A 22314-nucleotide genomic window follows, 5' to 3' on the forward strand; every position below is an offset into this window, starting at 1 on the left:
CCTGGCTCCACACAGATTGCCACCGCTCACATTGGGACCTCCACTCAAAGTCCTTGCAAGACAGATGCTTCAGAGCTTGCAATTTCATCCCTTACCAGTTTCTCAACAAGCATCACTATGTTTTAACAAGTCGCCTTAAGGGGCACTTGGGGTAAAGTTGACTTAGGACAGGTTTACTCTATAGAACCCACAGCATCAGTCACTGTTTGCAACAAGCTGTGCAGCCCTGTCAGAGTCTACAGCTAGCAACATTTTAAGAGCTCCAGCATTCAAGGAAAAGCAAATTAAGGTTCCTTTTTCTTTTCTTTAGATGCTTTGAAGCATGATTTTTCCCAGAAGAACAAAATATCCTCTTTGAAATATGCAGTACTGATTTTGAGCCCAAAAGTCCCTTGGAAAGTGACCAGTCACGTGGGCACATGCACAGCCGAGTAGTACCTCTAACAGAATTTTTCTCTACCAAAATACACGTCAGCTCACCCCATCCCTTGTAAACACATTGCTGTTTGAAGGTGGACATCCCTGGGGAATGCAGTGCTCTGCAAACTGATGAAAGATTGTCCCAGCCAGCACAGCTCTCAAGTCGGAGTGAGAAAGGACAACCAACCAACATCAAAATTGCTTTGTTTTTCTGCAGAAACCAAATGAAAGTCTGCAAGATTACTGAAGTAGCACATACCATGCTCACAGCCATAAACCTCAACGATTTCTAAGAACCAGGCTGCTGACAGAATCTCCTGGAACAGAGACAACGCCACTCTAATATGGCTCCTTCTGCTTCTCCTTTGCTCCAGAAGAATCACTGTTCTTACTGCATCCACTTTATTTCCTTTTCCCATGAGTGGTCCTTGGTTTTCTTACCATCAAAGCATCAGATGACTACTTCACCTAGTGCTGTCAACGGAGCAAACCGATGCACAAGCCAGATACAAGTCTAGCTACACTGCACAGTCTGCTGTGGATATACTCAAGCTAACTCTGAGCCCAGCTAGTCTATCCACATGAAATGATGTCGTTCTGACATCCCCAAAATCAATATGACTACTTAAGCCTGGGCAAAATCCGTCAGCCTTGCTATCCCTTTCCAATAGACATTTACATTTCCAAAGCAAGCGCTACTTCTGCTGTGCACGGCTGTGCAGCAAAGCTAGTGCCACACCTGCTCCATGGCACACATCACAGCAGACAAATTTATTTACTGTCTTACTCTTCTAGGAGAGACAATTAGACAAAAAGTAGGATCCTGGAAGGCAGAGCTGAGGTTCCTCATGAATACTCATTCATCAACAGCTCCTGCTGGCTGTGCCCTATGTCAAAAAGCAGATTTCTAAGCCTTGGGAGCTTGGACACTGATGGCTGAGAGAATGCTCTTCCATTAGTCATAACTCACAGTGCAAACAGCCTCTAGTAAACACAGATGCACTGGGGACAGGGATTAACCTAGAGATGAGGACACTGTAATGACTTGTTCCGTATTTGTCCTCTTTAAAGCTGACTCTTGTCAGAGGAGTAAACAGACCTCATCTTTAGCTGCAGTGTCTTCAAAGGAGCGTTGCTAAAAATCAAGGTTAATGCTACCTATTGAGACGCAATTACACAGTTACAGGGTCACTGCAAATTTGCTGGGACATTATTATTAGTCCTTTGCATATTGAATATGACCATCATGGTATCAGAGACGGGAAGAAAGAATGTGTGGGATGTGGGCAGGAACAGGTAAAAACTTCTAAAAACCCCTTGATACTGCAGGAACACACCACCTTTCATGTGAAACTAGGACAGACACATGGCCAAATCCTAGCGAGAAACTCCCTGCTGACAACTAAGGCGAACTCCCACTCCCCAGCACAAGCACCAGTACAAAAAGGACTGCCACAGCTTCTTTTGACTTCTCAGTAGCCCTCTTCCATCCTCAGGTGGATCTTCTACTGTCACTGCTGTGGCTCTGTCCAGACAACCTCCTGCCTGCACACAGCGTGGAAGAAGCATGCTTGGATTTTGAACTGCAGGCATGAAATAGAGGCAGCAATCACTCTTGGGCCTTGCTTAAAAGAAAGCCCATGGCAGTGATAAGCCTTTAAGAGCTGGAAGGAAGAGAAGGCTGCATGGACAGAAGTTGGTGTCCTCTTTACGCAGGCTTACAGCAGTTTAGCTGAAGTAAGGGAAACCTGTGCACTGACACTATAGTCAGCTAGGAACGATCAGTTTTTTATTTAAATCTGCTGTCAGGCAATGCTCATGGGAACACTTTAGCAAAAGCTAAATGAGCTCAGCTGAAATTATGTGATATTTTGCACTTGGTTACTGGAAAGTACCAACAGCACAGCATAAGTCTTCCCTCTCCTCGCAGGTTTTCTGAGCTCCTGTCAGGCTTACCAGATTCATTTACAGGGAAATTAACAGAGACATCACTAAAAAGTACATTCTCTTATGAGTTATTTTGTTGGATGTTCAACTGGAGAGGATGTTTCAGACTGTTGTTTTGGATAACTGCAGAGATTCTTGGGGACTTATCTGCATAACCATCTAGGCTAAAGAAAGCATGCTCCAGGATGAAGCTACAATCTACACAGACCTTTAACACTAGATAAGCAGATAGTCACTCTGGGCAAATAGCACTTTAGTGCCCCAAATCTCTAATTCCATGCCAGTGTGTTCTATTCAGCTGAAACAGGGAGGGGGGACACCCAAAACATTTCATAATACTGAGTTCCTCTGCACAATCTCTTCTCCTTTCCCCTCCAAAAGGGCAGGCCGCAGCTAATAAAGGAGGTCCTCGTGGATAAGTGGTCATTGTTCCATTGAAGCCAGTGCAGGAAAATACTTCATTAAGAATGATTTAGCTGCCTTGCTCTGCCTGCAAGCTAAGGTTTAAGAGGAGCACACTACCCTCCTGTGATGTACTCAACTGGAGCTCACGAATCCTACTGTTCATGCTGGGGCTTTGCTCACGAGCATGATATATCCAGGTCACTTGATAATCATCACAAGAGCAAAGCAACTTTATGTAAAACGGGAACAAGATGGCAAAGCCCATCACTGTTTTTGAAAAGAATCACAGAAAAACTCAAAACTCAGATACTTGCCTCAACCTTAATGGCACAGCGCCCAATTGCTCGGACAGCCTTGCGCACGAAGTCAACATCCACCTCGGTAGCGTATTCCTTGAGCTCTGCCAGGACCTGCAGAGAAAGCATCAACCTGAGTCCCTGGGGTCACACAGAGAGAACATCCCACTCTGACAAGCGATGCTACTTGAATTCCAGAACACAAGCAGGATGTATTCTTCCACAGCTGGCCACACACATCCAAAGCTAACACCGCTCAACTCTGCAGTCAGTCTCTCTCTGAAAACCCACTGGCGTGGGTTAGGCAGCAAGACTTGGTTTAGGCTGGCCAAAGCCAAAAGATGGCTCAGTCTAGTTATTTTCAAATTCCCCTGAACAAAAGCTGAGGGCAATATCAGCCCTGCCAAAGTTAAATGCTGCTATTCCTTCTTATATTGATAATGCAGTGAAGTATGTAGATTTCACGTATGGTTTATTGTACTTATTGTTCTACATTCAACGCATGCAAAGCTCTCAGCAACAACCATTTCTGCACTCTCCTTTACTGTGCAGAGATGAACCTCTGGATCCAAAAGGAGGATGCAGAGGAGATCTGCGGACATCCTGGAACCCCTATACAGAGATAAATAATAGTGTGAAGATACTTCCCTTCTCAAGAATAACATTAACTAATTTTGACTCTTTTTTTTTCGCTAATGGAAACTGAACAACAGCTTAAACCAGGACCTGCTGGGATCTTGCAGACCACCAAATAAAAAGCTACTTTGTCTTAAACAAATAATTTAGCTTAGAAAAAAGGATTTCAAAGAAAGACCCTACGCCATTTATATTCCCTCAAAATCCTATTTGTTTCAGTTTCTCATGTCAAACACGTTATCAGGAATTTCATTGCAATATCATAAATAGATTACAAGGGAGAGGTGAACAGCACAAAGTGAGACAGTTATTTGAAAAATCTCTAGTCAATGCAAATTGCTCAGAACAATGACAAGATAAAGAAGCCTTGAAGGGCCAGACTGCAGACAAATAAATCTGCAAGGAGTAGACAGGACATCTGTGTTTTGAAGTTTTATTATTTCCTTGAATGATCTATGTGGCACAGTACGTGAAGCACCCAGGTTTAGTAGCTTATTTCAAATTATTTTCAAGCTTATTTTCAAATACTGCCTGAGCCTGAGTGACTCTGATACCACCGGTCTGCTGCCTTGGTCCAGAACAGACAGGCACAGGGATGAAGAGTCCTGACAGGCTGCACAGGGAGGATGCGAGCAGAAGCATGCTCTCCTTGGGTCTCGTTTCAGGGCATGTTTGTGGCGAAGCCTGTGTTGTTTTTAGGAATGCCTCTTTAGAACCAGGAAGAGATTCGTTCATGAGTCTGTAGATTCCCAGTCCCAGACTCTGCCCTCCAGACACCATTGCCTTTCATCCAAACAACCTGCATTATCTAAACATTATGTATTGAAATTCGTATGGAGCCTACCAAGATTAACTAGAAGATGCTGAATACACTCTCATGGAAACTGATCTTTAAAATGTTTTCCATGTCCCCAGCACAAAAGGGGCACAAACTGCCTTGCTCTGCTCCAGAGAACATCAGGGAGAGCTGGAGAGAGCTGCTTAAAAATGTCACATTAAATGAAATTGCTCTGTGACAATTAGGATAGGACAACAATAGCACTAACCAGAGGCAAAATGCAGAATGATTAAGTGTTAGGCCTTGTGGCCAGGGTCACATGGGAGAACACTTCCTTTAAGAAAGGAATTCGGATTAAAACAACAACATCAAATCCAAGGAGAATCTACACTATAAAGCAGTCTCAATTCAGTTTAGCTCTGTGCTATTTCCACTCTGGAAGCAGGTGACACAAAATAAAGGTTATTTGTGCTCCGAAGAGTGCCTGGGCAATGGTTTAACAGTTTAACTCATACACCTGAAATCCACACTTCAGTAATGTTTGGCCTTTCTCATTGCCTCCGTTACAGGCACACCTCTCACCTGAAACAAGCCTCTCATTCCAACCTCACCTCTAGCAGTGACTCAGTTGACAGAAGACATCAGCTCTCCTCCTGGCATTGTAATCTGTAAACCAAGATCTACCTAATGGTCACTATTCACTATTAACATTTAAATTATGGAGGAAACTCCAACACCTCCTCTTAAGTAGCTGCAAAGAGCACTATACCAGGGACAGTGATGCCTAAAAGCCAGGACAACAGTAGCAGTAGTTGCATACACCCTCATGCAAGGACCATGAGAGGGTTTTCTATCCCCAGGATACATACAGAACACATCACAAGTTCCTCAGCTGACCTGGGCAATGTTTGCTTGAGAAGCCAGGCGGATCATAATGTCCAGTTTCTCCAGTTTGACATAGATGGGGTCATTGTACTTCACAAAGAACACCTTGATTTCCTGCTTCAGGATTTCAGGCCTGGAGGGAACATAAGGTTATTTCACTCAAGACTGGTAAAAACAGTGGGCTCTATCCTAACCAGAGGTATCTTTTGTTTAGAAACCTACCCAAACATTCACTAAGAAACAGAATGGTGTCACTTTGTGCCCAGGACGTGCAAACAAACATATGAGAACAATTTGAAGAAAGTTAGAAGGATGGAAAAAATTTTTTTTAGGTAAAAAATGCAGAATTCAAGTCTAACTATGCCTACATCTCTATGTCCTTTATTTGAGCTGCTGAGCCAACCACTGCAGTCAGTCAGCGGATGACAGTATTTTTAGTGAAAGAATAATATCCTTATCTCAATGTAAAACCCACCTACAAACTCATTTTCTGCTTTCACTTGCAAGATGCCAGTGCTTGTAACTCTGCCCTGAACACAATCACCAAGTGCTATCCAACCTATCCCACCTTTCCAGTAAGGAACAACAGTACTTAAACATGCATGTGGGTATAAACTGGTGAAAAAACCAACACACTGTACATCAATGTGTCACCAGCCAGGTTTTTCTATGCTGAAGAGAATTAGCACAGGCACACTGAGTTTCTACAGGTCACTATGACCTGCATAATTACACTCTCCTTCCTATTTGCAACCTGATTTATAGTCTAAAGAGAAGGCAGTTCTTACTGCTCTTAAAAAGGCAGTGAAGAGAGAGGCAGGTAAAGAAATACTGTATGATACTGTATCACAAGGATGCTGTAAAGAAAGTTAATTCAGGCTGTTGGGGTCATGAGGCTAATCTGTCCCTCAAGGGATCAGAGCCTGGATTAAACGAAGTTCTGTGCACATGGAAATATCTGAAGGTCTGAGATAACTAGATGTGCTCTGACAACCCAGGAATAACACCCCCCTGAGGCTTTACCTTTTCTGCACAATCAAGTTGATGTTCCTCAGGGCAACATACTGAACTTCAGGCTCTCCAGACAGCAGGGTCACCAGTGGAGGGGCAAGTTTCTTCAGCAGCATATTGTAATAATCTGAGTCCTTGGGAAGAAGCTCCAGGAACTTCATCAAGACCTTCACTGCTGACAGCACCACTGCCGAGTTGGCGTGAGACAGCCGAGGGGTCACCCGTTCACAAATACTAGAGACAGAGGAGTAAGAAAGCGTTCACACCTATTTCAGAATGGCAAGTATTTCAGATCTTACCTGAATTTAATAGATAGTACGTGGCTGAAAGCAGCTTCTCAGACACCACTTTGACTTGGTTCTGTTCAGAAAGAACAGGCAAAGTCCTGCTTTCCTGAACGCAGCAGGAAGCAAACAAGAATGGACTTCTCTCGCAGCTTCAACTTTCTCTCCTGCCTCAGTTAGCTCAGGAACCCTTCCAGCTCTCAGCATTACAGTCCCAACACAAGTTCAGTTATTAGGGCTTTCTGCCTTTGCCTGGTGGTATTCTCATCTATCACTTACAAACACAACCTTACCAAGATGTTTAACACAACAGCTATCAGAAAAACACTTTAACCCCCATACAATCATCCAGAGTTGATATACACTTCTGGTTCGCTTGGGGGGTTTGATACCATTTCAACCATTTGTTTCTGCAAAAAAACAATGCTTTCCGTTCTCTGAAGATAAAGGGAAAGGGTGACCTAAATACCTCCCAGGTCTTAGCTTCACCACTTGCCTCCATGGATCCTATAATCAACAGCATCCTAAACAACCCATTCCAAGCAGAAAGGAAGTTTGGGTTCATATGGTCTTTCTGACAGCATCTGTCAAGTTTCTTCCCACCCCCTCCTGCATACTGCTAACCCAGAACAATCTTATTCCCATCTGTGCCTCCTGAAGCTTCTTCCCCTGAAGAATTTGCTTTCAGCCACTCTAGAAGGGAAGCAGCCTGGCTAAGTGAAGAGCAGTGGAGTCAGAACTGGGGGCAGTCCCCAGCTGCCTCTGCCCCAGGTCACGTGGCATGAATGATGAAGCCAAAGCTGCTTCACCTCTCCATACCTCGGTTTCTCCATGCACAGGGGTTACGATACCAGCCTTGCTGCAAAGGAGAACACTACATAAAACTAGGTGCTGTCATTTTATCTGAAATAAGGCAGACTCTGAGAGCCAAACTCCACACCAAGTAGTTACTGCCCACCCAGTTTTATACACCACTCTTCAGAGGAATGACAGATGAGGAACTGGGACATGTTCACAGCTGTTCAAACTAGTGGTCCCTTTCTGACAGAGCTAGGATAATACTGGCTTGACACCCTGGAGATCTCTGCAGGCTTCTAGCACTCATTAATAGCTGTTTCTGGCACAGAAACAGAACACAGGGGGAAGGGAGGCGGCAAAAAAAAACATCTGCAAGACTACTGGCAGGCTTGCTTTTTTTTTTTTTTTTTTAAAAAAAAAAAAAGTGGATTACTTGTTGCACCTTAAAAAACAGTCAATGAAGAAACCCATCAAATTTGAAAAGGTCTGCCCAGGATTTTTGCATGTGGGCTTGTGTCCCTTCCTCCCCGTCTATCTCCCACCCCCACCCATCATCTACGTGAAATATATCAAGTCTGAGAATTCCCTATTCCAAGTATTTCTTCTTGTTGGTTCCTTGTTCTCATGGGTACAGAATCTGACTTTCTGTGATTCTGGACACAGATGAGGAGACAGCTTGAAACGCATCAATTAACACTCTACGTACCTAAACCCTAAGGTCTTTGTATTTAGGTTTAGTCATTGCAGCTAAAGGTAAAAGCACAGAGCCGAATTTGTAGCGAAAAGAAAAATAATTTACCTTTCTTTTCAGTTCTATCATACTACAGACTAGTTTTTAGTTGGAAAATATATTCAAATCTCGGACCTGTAGTACTTTTGGAAGCTCCCAAACCTATAAGGGCTTCTTGCCTTTCAAAGTAGCAAAACTAGATTTGAAAGCTCTGCTTTAAAGCAGAAAATCCTCTAAACTGTGCCTCCATTGTTACAGGTTTGGTCTTGGGCTGATCGCTTCTTAGTAGTGCCAGTTCCTGTAAGAAGGAGCCTTTTAAATTGAAGCAGGGAAAAAAAAAAGCTAACACTAAACAAAGAAAGTGACTCTTGGAAGGGAAGGGGCAGGTTTCCAGGTCAACCCAAACTACCAAAAGTTGTCTCCCTTTTAAACCTTTTAAGTCTTACTTGTGCTGTTACAGACCTCAGACACCACTGTTATCACAAGCCCTCTCCGGAGGTGTAACACTGCCAGGAGCCTGCAAGTACCCTGCTACTAAATAACCCCAAGTGGCCCGTGGAAAGAGCAGGAACCACTGTACCTCTGAGCTTCGCGATCATCCTTGGGATTGTAGTTGGACAGACAGTCCAGGATGAAGATCTGGCCCCACTCGGTGCACTCGTTTAAAGCTGTCAGCAGCTTGTTAATGTTCTGAGGGTTCAAATCCAGCAGGTTGCTGTTGGGATGCGATTCACTGATTTCTGACAAGGCAGCCACAGCGTTCGCTACCACCTGGGAAAAAGAGACAAGAAGAGGAGTTCTTTGCTAGCATGCCACCAGGGGCTTGGCAGGGATAAACTTGGGTTTAGTGTGGGTAACACGTGCGAAACAAACACGGAGATCCTGGCTTGCACTATCAGCTGCTCAGCAGCAGCCTCCACTTCATTCATCCAAGCCTTCAGGGACCTGGTACAACCTCACAACCAACCTGGAAAGCCCAAGGCTTGACTCTAACCTTGCTCTTTGCCAAAATTTGAAGAATCTCTTGGGGAGGAAGTGAAGGAATAGCAGCACAGCTGGAGGGGGCTGCCGACACACAGAGGCAACGTGAAAAGCCAGCATGGTGCAACGAGCATTTTGCTAGAGAAATTACAACTTGGAAGTATTTTTGTTGAAGATAAACAAAAGTTAAAGTCACGTCTGGACAGAACGGGGACCTGGGACCAGGACCTCATAAGAGACTTTACTCTGGAGGGAGCTAGAGATGGCATCAGATGTCTCCCCGTGGAACACCAACATCTCGCCTTCCTGCAGGCTCCAGATTGCTACCCTGGCTTGCTTCAAGTAGGCATCATTTCCCCCCCACCTCCAGGAGATGCTCAACAGATATAGTCAAGGTCTCAATATTGGTCTCCAATTGTCCTACTTATTCAGGAATGTACGCCTCTTGCCTAATTTCCCCTTGGCAGCCCCATGGCACATGGCTTAGCATGATCTAAAAAACAAGAAAACAGTCTCGCTCAGTAAGAGGAGATGTCAGGTGCCAGACAGCCTTCAGCGCTGCAGCAACACTGTCAGGTCACACAGTTTGAAAGCAAACACGCAATTTCCTTAAAATGGACAACTCCTGCTAAATTTTTAATAACCCATATTTCAATTTCAAATAATCTCCATAGCATCTATTTGTCTGCTTTACAAAGTCCCATTAAAGCAAGCACTCCAGCACAATTCATCACAGAAAATATTCTTGATACATTTAAGACTATGTAAGTTCTTTTCTTTTCTAAGCATGGATGAAAGGAAGCACAGAGAGGAGGTCCAGGGTCCAGCTTGTCAAGAGCAAGAAGTGGGAGTGCAAATTTCTAATTCTTAGTTCCATATTCAAGATTCCACAGTTATTCTAACAGATGCCATCTGAAGATTTTTTTTAAATACAAGAGTTGCAGAACATATAGACAAAAATAGAAAATATGCAGACGAGACAAAAGGCTTTTATTTGTTTAAGTAACTAGAAAAAAGATTTAAGCCAGAGTTGGGCACACAAACCTGATATACCCTATGAAAAGGCATTTTCAGGATATTTTATAACGTATATCATGTTCAGCCTAACTCACAATACATACCTGCTAAAAATGAAGGTTTATAGCATTGTTTTCTATGGGATTAAGGCAAAGAAACATCTTATCTCAAGTCGTCTGATTCTTTGCGTGACTAAAGATGCTTTTGATGCAGTACATTGAAAACAAGAACAGCACGACCAGAAAATTCTCTGCATTGTTCCCATCACTGCTTGTCATTAAACCAGTATATTTCAAAGTCATTGCACAAGCACAGTAATGTTGATTGTTTTGCATTTCACACCTAGAGGTCAGAGATAGGATTTTGATCCAAGATTTTATGAATTTCATTAGTTGAATGAGCCTTCTGTCACCAAAATCATTAGCAATCAGAACTGCTGTCTTCTTGTACTGTTTTAATGAGTAACTTATTGAGATACGCTGCTTATTCTTTCCATTATTTAATCTGCCTAAATCCTGAATGGTTAATGTGACACAGCATAAAACTGAAGTAAAAGACTGTTTTAATTTCATTGTATTTTGGAAGTTTACAAGCGAAGACAAATCATACAAGCAACTGAAAAGTTCAAAATCATTACAGAAAAAGTACTTATAAAATGAAATGAGGACTTTAAAGAAAACAATTTGAAGTAATTAAGACAGTTACAGAGTCAAAGCATCGCAGAAACGTACCTGTCGGTTTTACTAAGGAACAGGGCTGAGCTCTGGCAAATGCACTCACGCTGCCAGGTACCACCTTTGTCGCAGTAATTAGGCCATGTGCATATATATCCTAAACCCTGGGGCAAGCACAAGTCACAGCTGCTGGCTTAAGTTTCTTTCCTTGCAGAGTAAGTGAAGTCTGTCACTGAGTTTGCCCCAGGCAAAAGATAAACGGGAACGCTGTTACCATGGGCTGCCTGGTACATCAACCCAGAGACCTGGCTGTGAATGACGTCTGGATTTTAAGATCTTTTGGGGCTCTTTTCAGGAACTAACATGGCAGCATAAACATAAGCGACCAAATCAAAGCTGTGGATGGGACACTAAGTGGCAACACACTAGATGTCAGATGTCCTTTAAAAGCATCCATGAGAGTGTGTCAGATGGCAAGATGCACTTAGGAGCATGGGCTGTGGTCCCCTAGGGTGTTACAAAAAAAAAAAAAAGAAAAAAAGACTGGAAGGGGCTGTGAAACACTTGGTGGCAGCTCAGTTCTGCCAGATGAGCTGGGACCCACAATCTTATAGTCCACAATTAAAGCTAGTCCTCACCTTCTACCTTAGCAGAACGCTGCTGCTGTCAACTTGGTGACAAAATGATGAATGAAGTAAAAGGGGATAAGAGAAGGGATAGGCAGTATCTTCAAACTTTAAGCAACATTTACTAAAAAAAAAACAAAACCCAAAACAACAACTTGCTGGCAATTCACACTGAACATATTGATATGTTATGGTATGCCAGCAAAAATAATTAGCATCTTCAAGGCTTTCTACACAGCCGCAGCACAGTTGAAATGAAAATGGATTTCAGGAACCAGTCCAACATAAACACTGGTTCAAGCATGCACGCTCACCTCTCTTCATTGGCACTGCCATTGGCTTCATTACGAGACAGGAACATAGAGCAATACAAGCCGGCACTGCACGGTTTCATTCCAGGACACGATTCCTACTTAGCTGACAGCTCTCACTAAGTGTTGGCTCAGGCTACACGTAAACAAAGAGTGAAGCATTGTTCACAGTTTGGGATACTAACAGTTATCACTCAAGGTATGGAGAAAAAAAAAATCCATTAAGAACCAGTCAACACCATTTCAATTATTATATCACCTGGTAATCTAGCATATACTTCGGCAGTCATGTAAGTGTCATTGGAAATACTTAGAAAGAGGTTTTGGCCAAAGAAAACCGACAACAAAGCTGAACCTTAAGCCTTTAACTCGGTTGATACTTCTTCCTTAACTGAGCAACACAAGACAGTGAAGTCCAACCACACTGAACAGCAACGACAAGTACACTGATAAAATACGTTACACAGCAGGTTGGGTTTTTTTCCCTTGAAAATAAATAGCAATGAGGATGTACCTGCTGGGGGACAAATTAAAAGTAAAGCTAAAACTTTAGGTATAGGACAAAGTCCTCCATGGAATTGGACAAGTTTCACAGCCAGTGCCATACCTTGGCTGAGGAAAACCAGCCGTAAGTTTCTTTGGCAAATGAAGTATTCTCTGCTTTGCAAAACATGCAGGTTCATTTTGGTGAGAAACCAACCGGGAGTTGTATAACTTATTCCATAGATTGGAAGAAGGAAACTAAAAGGACCAGAAACTAATAGCTAGTATCGTCTTTAATTCTCTAAAAATCATGATCAAAAAAATAATCCCAAGGTCAACCCACTAGCCAAAGATATGTGAGCTCAAACAACTAATGAACAGGAAAAGCTTTTAAAAGCTTAAACTTACAAGTTAACTCCATGGCTAAATGCCTCACTTGACTCACAATTAAGAATCCTGTCCTTAAGCTAACAGCCTAAAAAACACCTAGAAAGTACAAATGCAGAGCAGACTGAAGAATTAATAATAATAATAGGTCCCTGGCTTGCTGATGTAAATCAGTTCACCCTGGGTACATTTCAACGTTATTCAAATGCAGTCACAGCAACCGCCAGTTAGAGTGCAGTTGATCCGAATGACAATACAACCTGCTTTTTGGCTGGAATTTCTCCAACAAATTTAGACTCTTGGAAAAGTGTCATCGGAATAAGGATAATTAAATCTCACAGGCTCTTATAAAAAAAAAAAAAAACAAACACAAAACAACCTAAAACAAACCCTGCGTTTAAAACTACATTACAAATTTAACAAGAACCCAACATTTTTAAACCCACCTACAGACAAACCCTTGAGCAGCCAGAGACCAGATCCGATCTCACGGAGAGCTGCAGAGGTAGGAACACTGATCTGCCAGTTATTCCTTCCGGCAGTTCAACCCTTTATCTCAGGGCAAACAGTACAAAATACATTTAACAAGGAGGAAAGGGAGTGGGTGAAAACCTCAAGTGTCTATCAACCCACACGGAAAAGCTTTACGGGGGGGGGGGGGGGGGGGGGGGACGGGGACGGGATGACAGGAGGGAAGCTAGACAGATCTAGAACACAAAACAGTCAAAGCAATCAGATTATTTTGCTAGCATCCCAGGCTAATTGGAAATTAAACCAAGTGTGTAATGGAGTTAATGAAATACAATGTTCTGCTGCTTAAAACAGGAACCTCTGGCTCACCATTCCATGAAAACGAGGAGAAAATGAAGAAAAGGAGGAAAAAATTACAGGCTCTGAAAAGATGCTGAGGAAAGGCAGCCTTCCCCACATAGCTGGAAGCTCCCACCCTCAAGAGAGCCAGGCACCACGTGATGTTTTCGAGAACGGAGAGGTGCTGACATTTTCCAAGAGCACTCTGAGCTTGCATGGTGTGTTCGTGTCATTAAGCACAGACTCCCAGATGGGATATTAGGGGCATCCGCATGGATGCGTATTTCACAGGGCCACTCATTTTCATGGCCACACGATGCTGTGTGCCTGAAAGGTCCTTAACAAGTACTAACACAGCCAAGCTCTCTCTCTCCAGAGTACACAACCCCTACTTCTGTTCATATTATAATTACATCTCTCATCTACAAGCCCCCTTTACTTTGCTTCCCTACCAATGGTCTACGAACAATTAAAACTGTCCAATCAGGCAAGTCAGAGAGCTTATAGGAACCTCTCACTCCGTTAATGCATACAATGTATATGGCTTTAAATTACAGCTCTGGGAGACTTAACACATGCCCAGTCTATATATAGCCTTTGAAAGTAACAGCTCCCCTGCTCAGCCTTAATTGTGACAGATTTCCAGGGCTCTGGGTAAGTCATTCATCTTCCACTAATTCCATTCCAGGAGGTTGTGCTTTAGTGCCTATAAGTCTGGAGCCACAGTGTACGTGATCACTTCCTGACCATGACCCAAAAACCACCTGGGTGGGAAAGACTGCCTGCTTGCTTTTTGCAAATGGGATGAATTTTTCTGGAGGTGGCAACAAAAGGGAAGTCAAAGTGTTATGCTTCTTATGGCATGCTTACCCTAACCAATTTTTGCACTGCCCTGCTCCTACTATGCACTGCATAAAAACGCCACTTTGTGGCAGACTAAAACACCACTCCCGCTCTCATTCTCTTGCAAAATCAGAATGTGTCCGTTGTAAGACAGGCAATGATACTTCCTCCAACTGTTGAACCTCTTGCAGTAGGTGGGCAAGAAGCTGTTCAGGGATGACTCCAACACAAAGGGTTTCTCCTTGGTACAGCCAAGCCTGCCCCCCCCCCCGCCCCCGGGAAACTAAGCTCTATAGGAAGCCACCAAGGGTCTGCAACCCCTATGCTTCCAAAAAGCACCGTGGTCTGACCCCAGCCCCGATCAGGCACCTATCACCCACCAGGAAGGATTCTTTTGCGGGGTTGTTTTATTTTTTTTTGTAAGGTCCTTGGCAATTTTCCTTGCAGAGGTTCTCACTGGCACCATCCAGTGGCAAACAGGGCCATGTCTGATCCAAGCAGCTTTTTAGAAGGCACCCAGCAAAGCATCAACAAAAATATTACATAGCCCTAAAAAGGAGGGTGCAGAGTTACAAAAGATCATATCCACAGTGGTTTTTTGACAAGTGGTGCTTGTCAATAGCTAGAAGTGTCTGTTCCGACTGAAAATGTATTATCTAGACACATGTCAACAAAATTCCCCAACACCCTGATTGACATTAGAGATCCTGGAACAATCCATTCGCCAAGACTAATGCTTTGGAAATTAGACACATGCTGGTAGCAGTAATTGGAAGGAGAGAGGTCTCTGAGGGATGAATTTGTCAATTAAGCTCTATAAACAAGAGGTCTTGGAGGACAAACTCTGCAGACTCATGGAAATTCAAGCATTATCATACAAACTCATTGCATCTCTCTGCCAGAGGGCAAGTATTCAAAAGGCAGAGAAAAGCACGGCTTCTGCAGAAAATGGTCAAGACCAGCATCCTTCATCCACAAGACTCTGAAAATCAACCAACCAACAAAACTCAGGTCCCACATACAGGCATGAAAGTCCCTCAGACCTGTTTAGGATGACAACCTGGAGAAAAAACTAACTACTCAGTAAGTCAGACTCCAACCTTCCTCTGGAGAAGCGGCTGCAGGAGGCTCAGCCCAAGGCCAAAACCGTGTTTCCAGAGGCAGAGCAAGCAGGGTTGGAATGGCTAACCAGAAGCTGTGCCATCAATTACAGACAGCAGCTCTCCCATCTCCCCCAGTTTCAATCTTTGCAGTCTGACACCCAAACTGGCTTCCGAACTCCCCTAGCAATCTCCCATGTTGCCTCTTTCAAGCATCCCACCACATACATTAACACAGCCAGTTTTATACAGGCTCCTCTGCAACCTCTACCTATTCAATTTCCAGCTTGCTACTGTTAAGCTGTCTGTTTACTTTGCAAAAAGCGCTGCTCTTCCTCCTAGGCAGCCCCATGTAACAGCAGGAACATCCATTAAAGAGCCCCAAAGCAAAGCCACTACTCTTCAACAGCCCCTAAGCAATGGTCCCATTCACTGTAACGTACCCAAATTCCACCTCCTGACGCCTACAAATACCATCATGTGTCTCCCAGAAGGAAATATTATCTCCACCTGCAGCATAAACAGATTAAAAAACTCAAACCATGCACAGGACAGAGAGACATGGTCAGGGGGGCTTCAAGATACAGCATTCTGCAGCACTGAGGTTGGAAAGAAGAGGGAGGTTTTGGGCAGTGGGGCAGTCAGGCTGTCTTGGAGGCAGCCCAGGCTGACAACATGCTGCAGAGGCACAGCTCACAGCTCCTAGCCAAGGTGGCCAAGGAAGGGGCTGAAAAAATTTTTAAAAAGAGGCGAAACACCCTGTTTGGAACATTTTGTGTTGCTCACAGCTCATCTCTAGATGATGTTGATCATAAAATCTTAACTGCAAGACTCAGCTCCATACTAGGATGTGAATTTTCAAGTCCTCACAACCTTCATGAGCAGGAATCATCAACCCATCCAGCAGTGGCGGTTCACTCCTTGCACTAGATAAAATGCCAGCTGCAGCGGGCAAAACACAGCTGTGAGAAGTCCAAATTCCCCCATGAGGAACAAGTGCTTTCCTGTGCCCATGAAGGTGGTGTTGTATAAGAGAAGTCCCCTGTCTCAAAGTGCCTCCCACAAAGTCCTTTTAGGACTCAGAGGACCGCTAAGTTTCTCAGCAAGGGGTTCATTTTTCAGTTTTATTACACAGAGAGGGATAAAACTCCTGCAAAGTACGCAGGGGAAGACAGCCCAGGAAGCAAAAGCTGCTTCTGTTTCTAAACAAGCTTATTCTTCAGGACATGATCTCAGAAAGACATACTGCTTGCCAGCTAGTCGGAAAAAGAACAAAAAGAGGACCTTCTTCCTCCATAAGGTCACCCAAGAAGCCCAAACATACGCTCAGAAATTCTGGCTGGCAGAGACGGCTTGCAGTCACAGCAGGAGAGAGACAAGAAAGCACTGTGATTTATATCAATAGTTTTTCAGTCTAGTCTTTGATAGAAACTCATGCTGGTTAGAGGGAATTCCGATTAGATCAAGATGGACCTCACCACCTCTGTCAGATCTCAATAGATTCCCTTCTTTAGTGCAGGTTAATGCTAAAGGCAAAAAAACCCCAGGCACAACAGAGTTTAATTATGTTCCACACACTTGGTGTACTTACTTACCAGCTTATGTGATCTCAGTTTATTCTGTGTTCATTTACAACAGTGTTTCTCTCAGTAAACTGATGTGTAGATGGTGTAAAACATATTATTGGAGAACATGTACATGTTATGTCTATACAGCCCACAAAACCACAAGAGTAGAACAGCCACACCTGTGAAAGCTTTGATCCAGCATATCATGGTGATGAAGCAGAATACGAGGAAGAAATGCTACAAGAAGGAAATAAAAAGCCAACAGCCCCTAGAAAAGAACTGGGAGAAGGCGACATCCATCTGACTTAAGCCATGTGGATAACAGATAGGTTGACAAGAAAACTACTCCATGGGTTAAAAGTTACCCTAGAAGGTTGAGGATTGAAAATATTTGGAGAGAAAGCTTGTTCCAATCATTATTAAAAGACCAGTAAGGCTCAAGATGGATTTCCTCTTATGTTTTTCTGCTGATATTTACACTCCTGAGGAAAACCAAGTGCAGTGATTAAAAGCCAGGAGGGAGCTAGTTACAAAAGAAGGTGTCTAACGAGCATCAGCTTTGGTTCTGCTTGAAACTGCTGCCATCTCCTGGTCCTGCTCTTCACTCGCAATGCTCCAGCAATGAACAGTCATTAGGTCTGATTCACAAGTGTCAGAACAAGACATTATCAGGAAAACCCAAAAAATTTTGTCCAAGGCTTCAGAGAGCCTCTGGCCATCAGTAGGTATGTAACAGACGTACCCTTCTCACCCCACTATTACCTACTGCTGTTGCTGGGTGTGAACAGCATTCTGCAGCAATCTGCCTTTCTGCGCATGAGCAGGAGGACACAAAAACGCTGGGATATCACACTGAAATTGTGTTTTGTTAGAACGTGAGGATTATGGAAGGACATGCTTTCTGAGTTGCACTATACTGAAGTTACCAGCAAGAGCAGCCCCAAGGACTAAGTCCAGCAGCACAGTGACAGCTCAAAGCAGCCAGTCCCTAGTTTTATATTCACCCATACCTGGTTCTGCTGAGCTTCATGCAAGGAAATACCCAGCAAAAAAGGAGAAGGGTTTGCTTTAAGCAACTCTGGGAAGAAATAAGCGTTCCCTTTATGGAGGGAAACCCTTCAGCTGGATCCCAAGTGACAAAGGGCAGCCACAAGCTCTTTAGGCCCATCTGTAAAAAGAGATTAAAGGCTCCATCCACAATCAAACTTCTACAGTGTAACCACACAATAACTGAACCATGCCCTTATATGCATTTATTGGCCCGTTGCCTGCAAGAGGTAAGACATCTCAGACAATTCAGCTGAAATGTAGTAAGCCACCAACCCACCTGGTACCTTGCCATGGGTATCCATATATGCAGTTAGAGGATTGTATTAATTCATCCAGGAGAAACTGCAAGGCTACCACAAAGATTTTTCAGCAGCAGCTAGTGAACTACCAGACTCGAGTGTCAGTCCTTCAATCACATCTACAGCCAGCTCATCTGCAAGGGTGCAACCCTACACTTGGTCAAAAGATCACTGTATTTGAACCAAGGCCAGATCCTGACAACAAAAAGCCCAGACAAAGGGGAAAAGCACCCTGGCTGTGCACCTGCAGCACCTCAAAACAGGACTTCAAAGCAATGCTGTGAACATCCCCTATACTCTGCCTGATTCCACGATAACAAACTATTAGTCCAAAAATATAAAAAACCACCCCAAACGTTTCTGAAAAAGGTCACCTCCAACTTAGACATCATTACGATGAGGGTGATTTGAGCCGATAGAAACATGCACCCTGATCTCTGCACAATTGCAAAGCAATTAGCAAGCCACAGATGGAGTTGTTACTCTATCCAGCACTCAGCTAGCATGCTTAGTCCTTGCTCATGTGCTAGAGGCAGCTAATGACAAAACTGTAATAAAACCCTTCTTGAAGACTATTTTTCAACAGGAATTTTTTAGCTCCTGCTCAAAATCCTCATTTCTCAGAAGAGGGAACAAGTGTGGATTTCCCGTCTACAAAATTCTGCTTCATTAAGTGTCTAATGTTGCCTGTTTCCACAAGTCATCAAAATAGGGGAAACATTTATAATATAAATATGAATGAGTTTAGATAACAGGTTGCAATGACTGAGATGCACCGTTTACTGAGGAACAGGCCATAAGAATAAATCTATCTGCACTGTTCTTTTCAGCAGTCTTTCTTTTGATGGCCAATACAGATACATACATTTTACTTAAAAGAGAGCTTCCAGGCAGGGCTGTCTTCCACCTGATGACAGAGAAATACTTTAATAAATACCAGCTTGCACACAAATATAACTTATTTGGCAAACACAACTCCTGGCCATCAGGAACCCCCACTGGAGTTTCACATGGGGAAAGCAGCAATGAGCTGCATGGTTTGACTAGGAAGATGATTTTTTGACTGAATCAATGTGCACACAGGCATGAATTTCAAAGGGGACCAAAGCATTAAGCTTAACTAAAAGAAATGTCTGTATCTACTAAAAATTGTAACCAGATTAAATATTGTATTAAGTCAGCAGCTATGAGCCCCAAACCTGATAAAATCTCTGCCCACGCACCCTTAAAAAGCAGGAATATAATGCCCTGTCTACAGTAAAACCTGGGAAACCAGTACACTGAACACCAGCCATACGATCCTCTCAAAGCCTGCAAACCTGAAAACGCCACAGGCCTCTCCTCACCATCACTACCGGTCCTCCAAATTCCCTTCTCCTGCTGTGAATCCTCAGCTTCAGGAAGAGCAGGTGAAGTACCACATGAGGCAGGTACTGTGATCCTGCACAGCTTCAGTAGCTGTAGAGCTGCAATCAATTGCAGCAGCTGCAAAGACTTCGCTGTCCCAGCCCATCCTCACTACCACCAAGAAGCTCATTTGTTGTACTGATGTTTTATTAGGAATCCCTATGCTACTTTTGGTGGTTTATTTGCCAAATAGAGCATACGCTGCCCTTTGGTATCTTTCCTCTTCTCTCCGTTCAAGTTAATGTACTTTTGAAATAGATATCGATGCTCTCCTAACAGCCAATGGTTCGTTTACCAAACCAGTTAGTTCCATGGAGATCAACAAGCAGAAAGGGCAAGTAAAACCTTATTAATTTCTCCTAAAGTACCACATCTTTTCAGCCTGAGTTCCTCACCTCATATCCATGTGGCTGTAATCAACAGAAGAAAATTAAGAGCTGGAACCAAGACTAGGAGAAGAGTAGGTTATATCCCTGTCCACAGCACACTCCATCGCTGCCTGTGAGCTAGCAAATGCCAGGGGCCAGCATTTCAGTGGAACTAAAGCTACCCAGTCGAGTATTTCCAGAGGCTGCAAGGCACATTCTCCACATTAAATTAAAAAAACAGGTGTTCCCTTATACGCCTCAAGACTGCCTAGACAGAGAGAGCACATCTTCAAGTAGTCATCAATATTCATGCAGAAACCTGGCATAAAAAAAAATAAAAATCAGGGAGGCATACAAAAGAACAGCTTGTAAAAGAGTCAGGTACCAAAGGCAACAGGCACCACTGCTCAGACTTGTGCCTGTGAAAGTCAGGCACTTTTAATTTTACTGTTTCTACAAAGCTGTAAGAAAAGCAATCAGCACCTATCACTCCCCTACTAAGGAGGACAGTATCTTACTGCCTGCACTTGATTTATCCAAATCTGTCTAAAGATAGTAACTGAATTTATGTAGTTTGATTCATGCACCATACAAAGAGCTGTTACACCTGTCCTAATACGGTAAAGCTGCGTCTTTAAGCACAGTCAAGTCAAATCAGGTCTGTGCTCTACAAAAGCAGCAAGCACATCCTTAAACTCACCAGTTAAACAGAGCTGCAGAACTTTTCTTCCCAGCTAGGAGTTACAACAATATCAGTGTGCTCAATATGCTCACTGGATTCCAGTAGATCACAGGAAAAAAATAATGAATGAAAAGATTACGCAGTGGGGCACCTCAATCCATTGGCCACCATCTTTTAGTTTCAAAATAATAGTGGAAGATGCCTGGCATGGAAACAGACTCTTCACCAACCGTGACAAAATACTCATTAAGTAGGCCATTTAGCCCTGTGAAGGTCTTGATCTCCACCTCTGCTCCAATGACTCAACTGTTAAAAACATAAGCATTGATTTTCTCCATTTATTACAGGCCAGGGGGTTCATCTGTGTTAGTGATTGAATTCATCCAACCCCTACTCCAAGAAGGGCCAAAGCCTGCAGGAAAGCAACAAGTACAAGCTGTCACTAAGGTAGCAGCATCAAGTCTTTCTTGCTCTTCTGACTCACCTGATCATGAAGTTGAACTTTTGCCACAGCACTCAAGACAGGCAAAACAGGCAAAAACCCAAACAGACCCAAGAATAGAAGGTACCTCCTGTTTTCTGAGGCAATGTTCATCACAGTGCATCAGTTGCAATTAAAAAGCCTTCACATTTCTGATTATCTGCCCATTACAAACTCAAACAATGCACTTGAGGGACACAGACATTACCATGGGATTGGAGTCTGCAATCAGGTCACGTAGAGAATCCAGAAATCCTTGGTCCTCCACCATCTGGGCATTGATGTCATGCAGCTTCGCCACACAGACAGCTGCAGTCTTTCGTACGTAAGGGTCTTCATCCTTCAGACACTTGCGAAGAGGCTCACACAAATACTCTGTGATCTTGTCCACCCTGATGCATCCCATTGTACGGACAGCCAGAGCACGGATGAGAGGGTTTGGGTCCTCACAGTCCTGCAACGGGACAAAATACACAGTAAACAAGTCTGCACCACTAGCCACCGATACCTTCCCTGCAGCCAGAATCAGGCTGTTCTTATTTAAAACAAAAAGCATTATTTCTGATTACACGCTAAAAAAAGGCATTTTTTTCAGATCAGGGGCAAAAGGGGGAACTTATTCACAGAAACGTTCTACACTATCTTGAAATATTTTCAGGCTATAATAGCTCATAAATTGTGATCTCGGCATCTCTTGTGTCTCCCAGGCAAGGCTTCTTTCAACATAATCTAGCAGCTACAGCCAAGCTAGAGAGGCAGCTCGCACCACCGAAAAGCTAGCCACAGGCAACTTTCAGACAAAGTAATATACTGGTTTCCAGCCTTGCTGGTTTAAAGGAGCAAGAGAATGCAATGGGAAAACTCAACAACCAAACACAACGCAACAGTCATCAAGGTCTAATTCTCAAAGGCCATCAGTTCTAGACACGAGTATCCCTTAAGCTTGCAACACTAAGCAAAGGCTAGTCTAGAGGTGCTTTTCTGATAAGGAAAAAGAAAAAGCAGGAGGGAATATAACTTCATACTGCCAAGACTAT

At 43.4% G+C, this 22314-nt stretch overlaps 1 protein-coding gene across 2 annotated transcripts in view; it reads right to left on the reverse strand.

Annotated features, from left to right (window-relative positions):
• Window positions 1-22314, reverse strand: part of AP2B1 (adaptor related protein complex 2 subunit beta 1) — an 80490-nt gene that overhangs the window by 47888 nt on the left and 10288 nt on the right. For both annotated transcript variants that reach the window (XM_080367651.1, XM_080367650.1), the window contains exons 5-9: window positions 21486-21731; window positions 8771-8961; window positions 6391-6612; window positions 5380-5500; window positions 3087-3182 (exon numbers count right to left, since the gene is read on the reverse strand). In XM_080367651.1, coding sequence (XP_080223777.1) covers window positions 3087-3182; window positions 5380-5500; window positions 6391-6612; window positions 8771-8961; window positions 21486-21731 — 876 coding nt within the window. The remainder of the gene's footprint in view (window positions 1-3086; window positions 3183-5379; window positions 5501-6390; window positions 6613-8770; window positions 8962-21485; window positions 21732-22314) is intronic.

This window comes from Falco punctatus (genome assembly GCF_963210335.1).
Source record: "Falco punctatus genome assembly, chromosome: 1".
Classification (NCBI taxonomy): Eukaryota; Metazoa; Chordata; class Aves; order Falconiformes; family Falconidae; genus Falco; species Falco punctatus.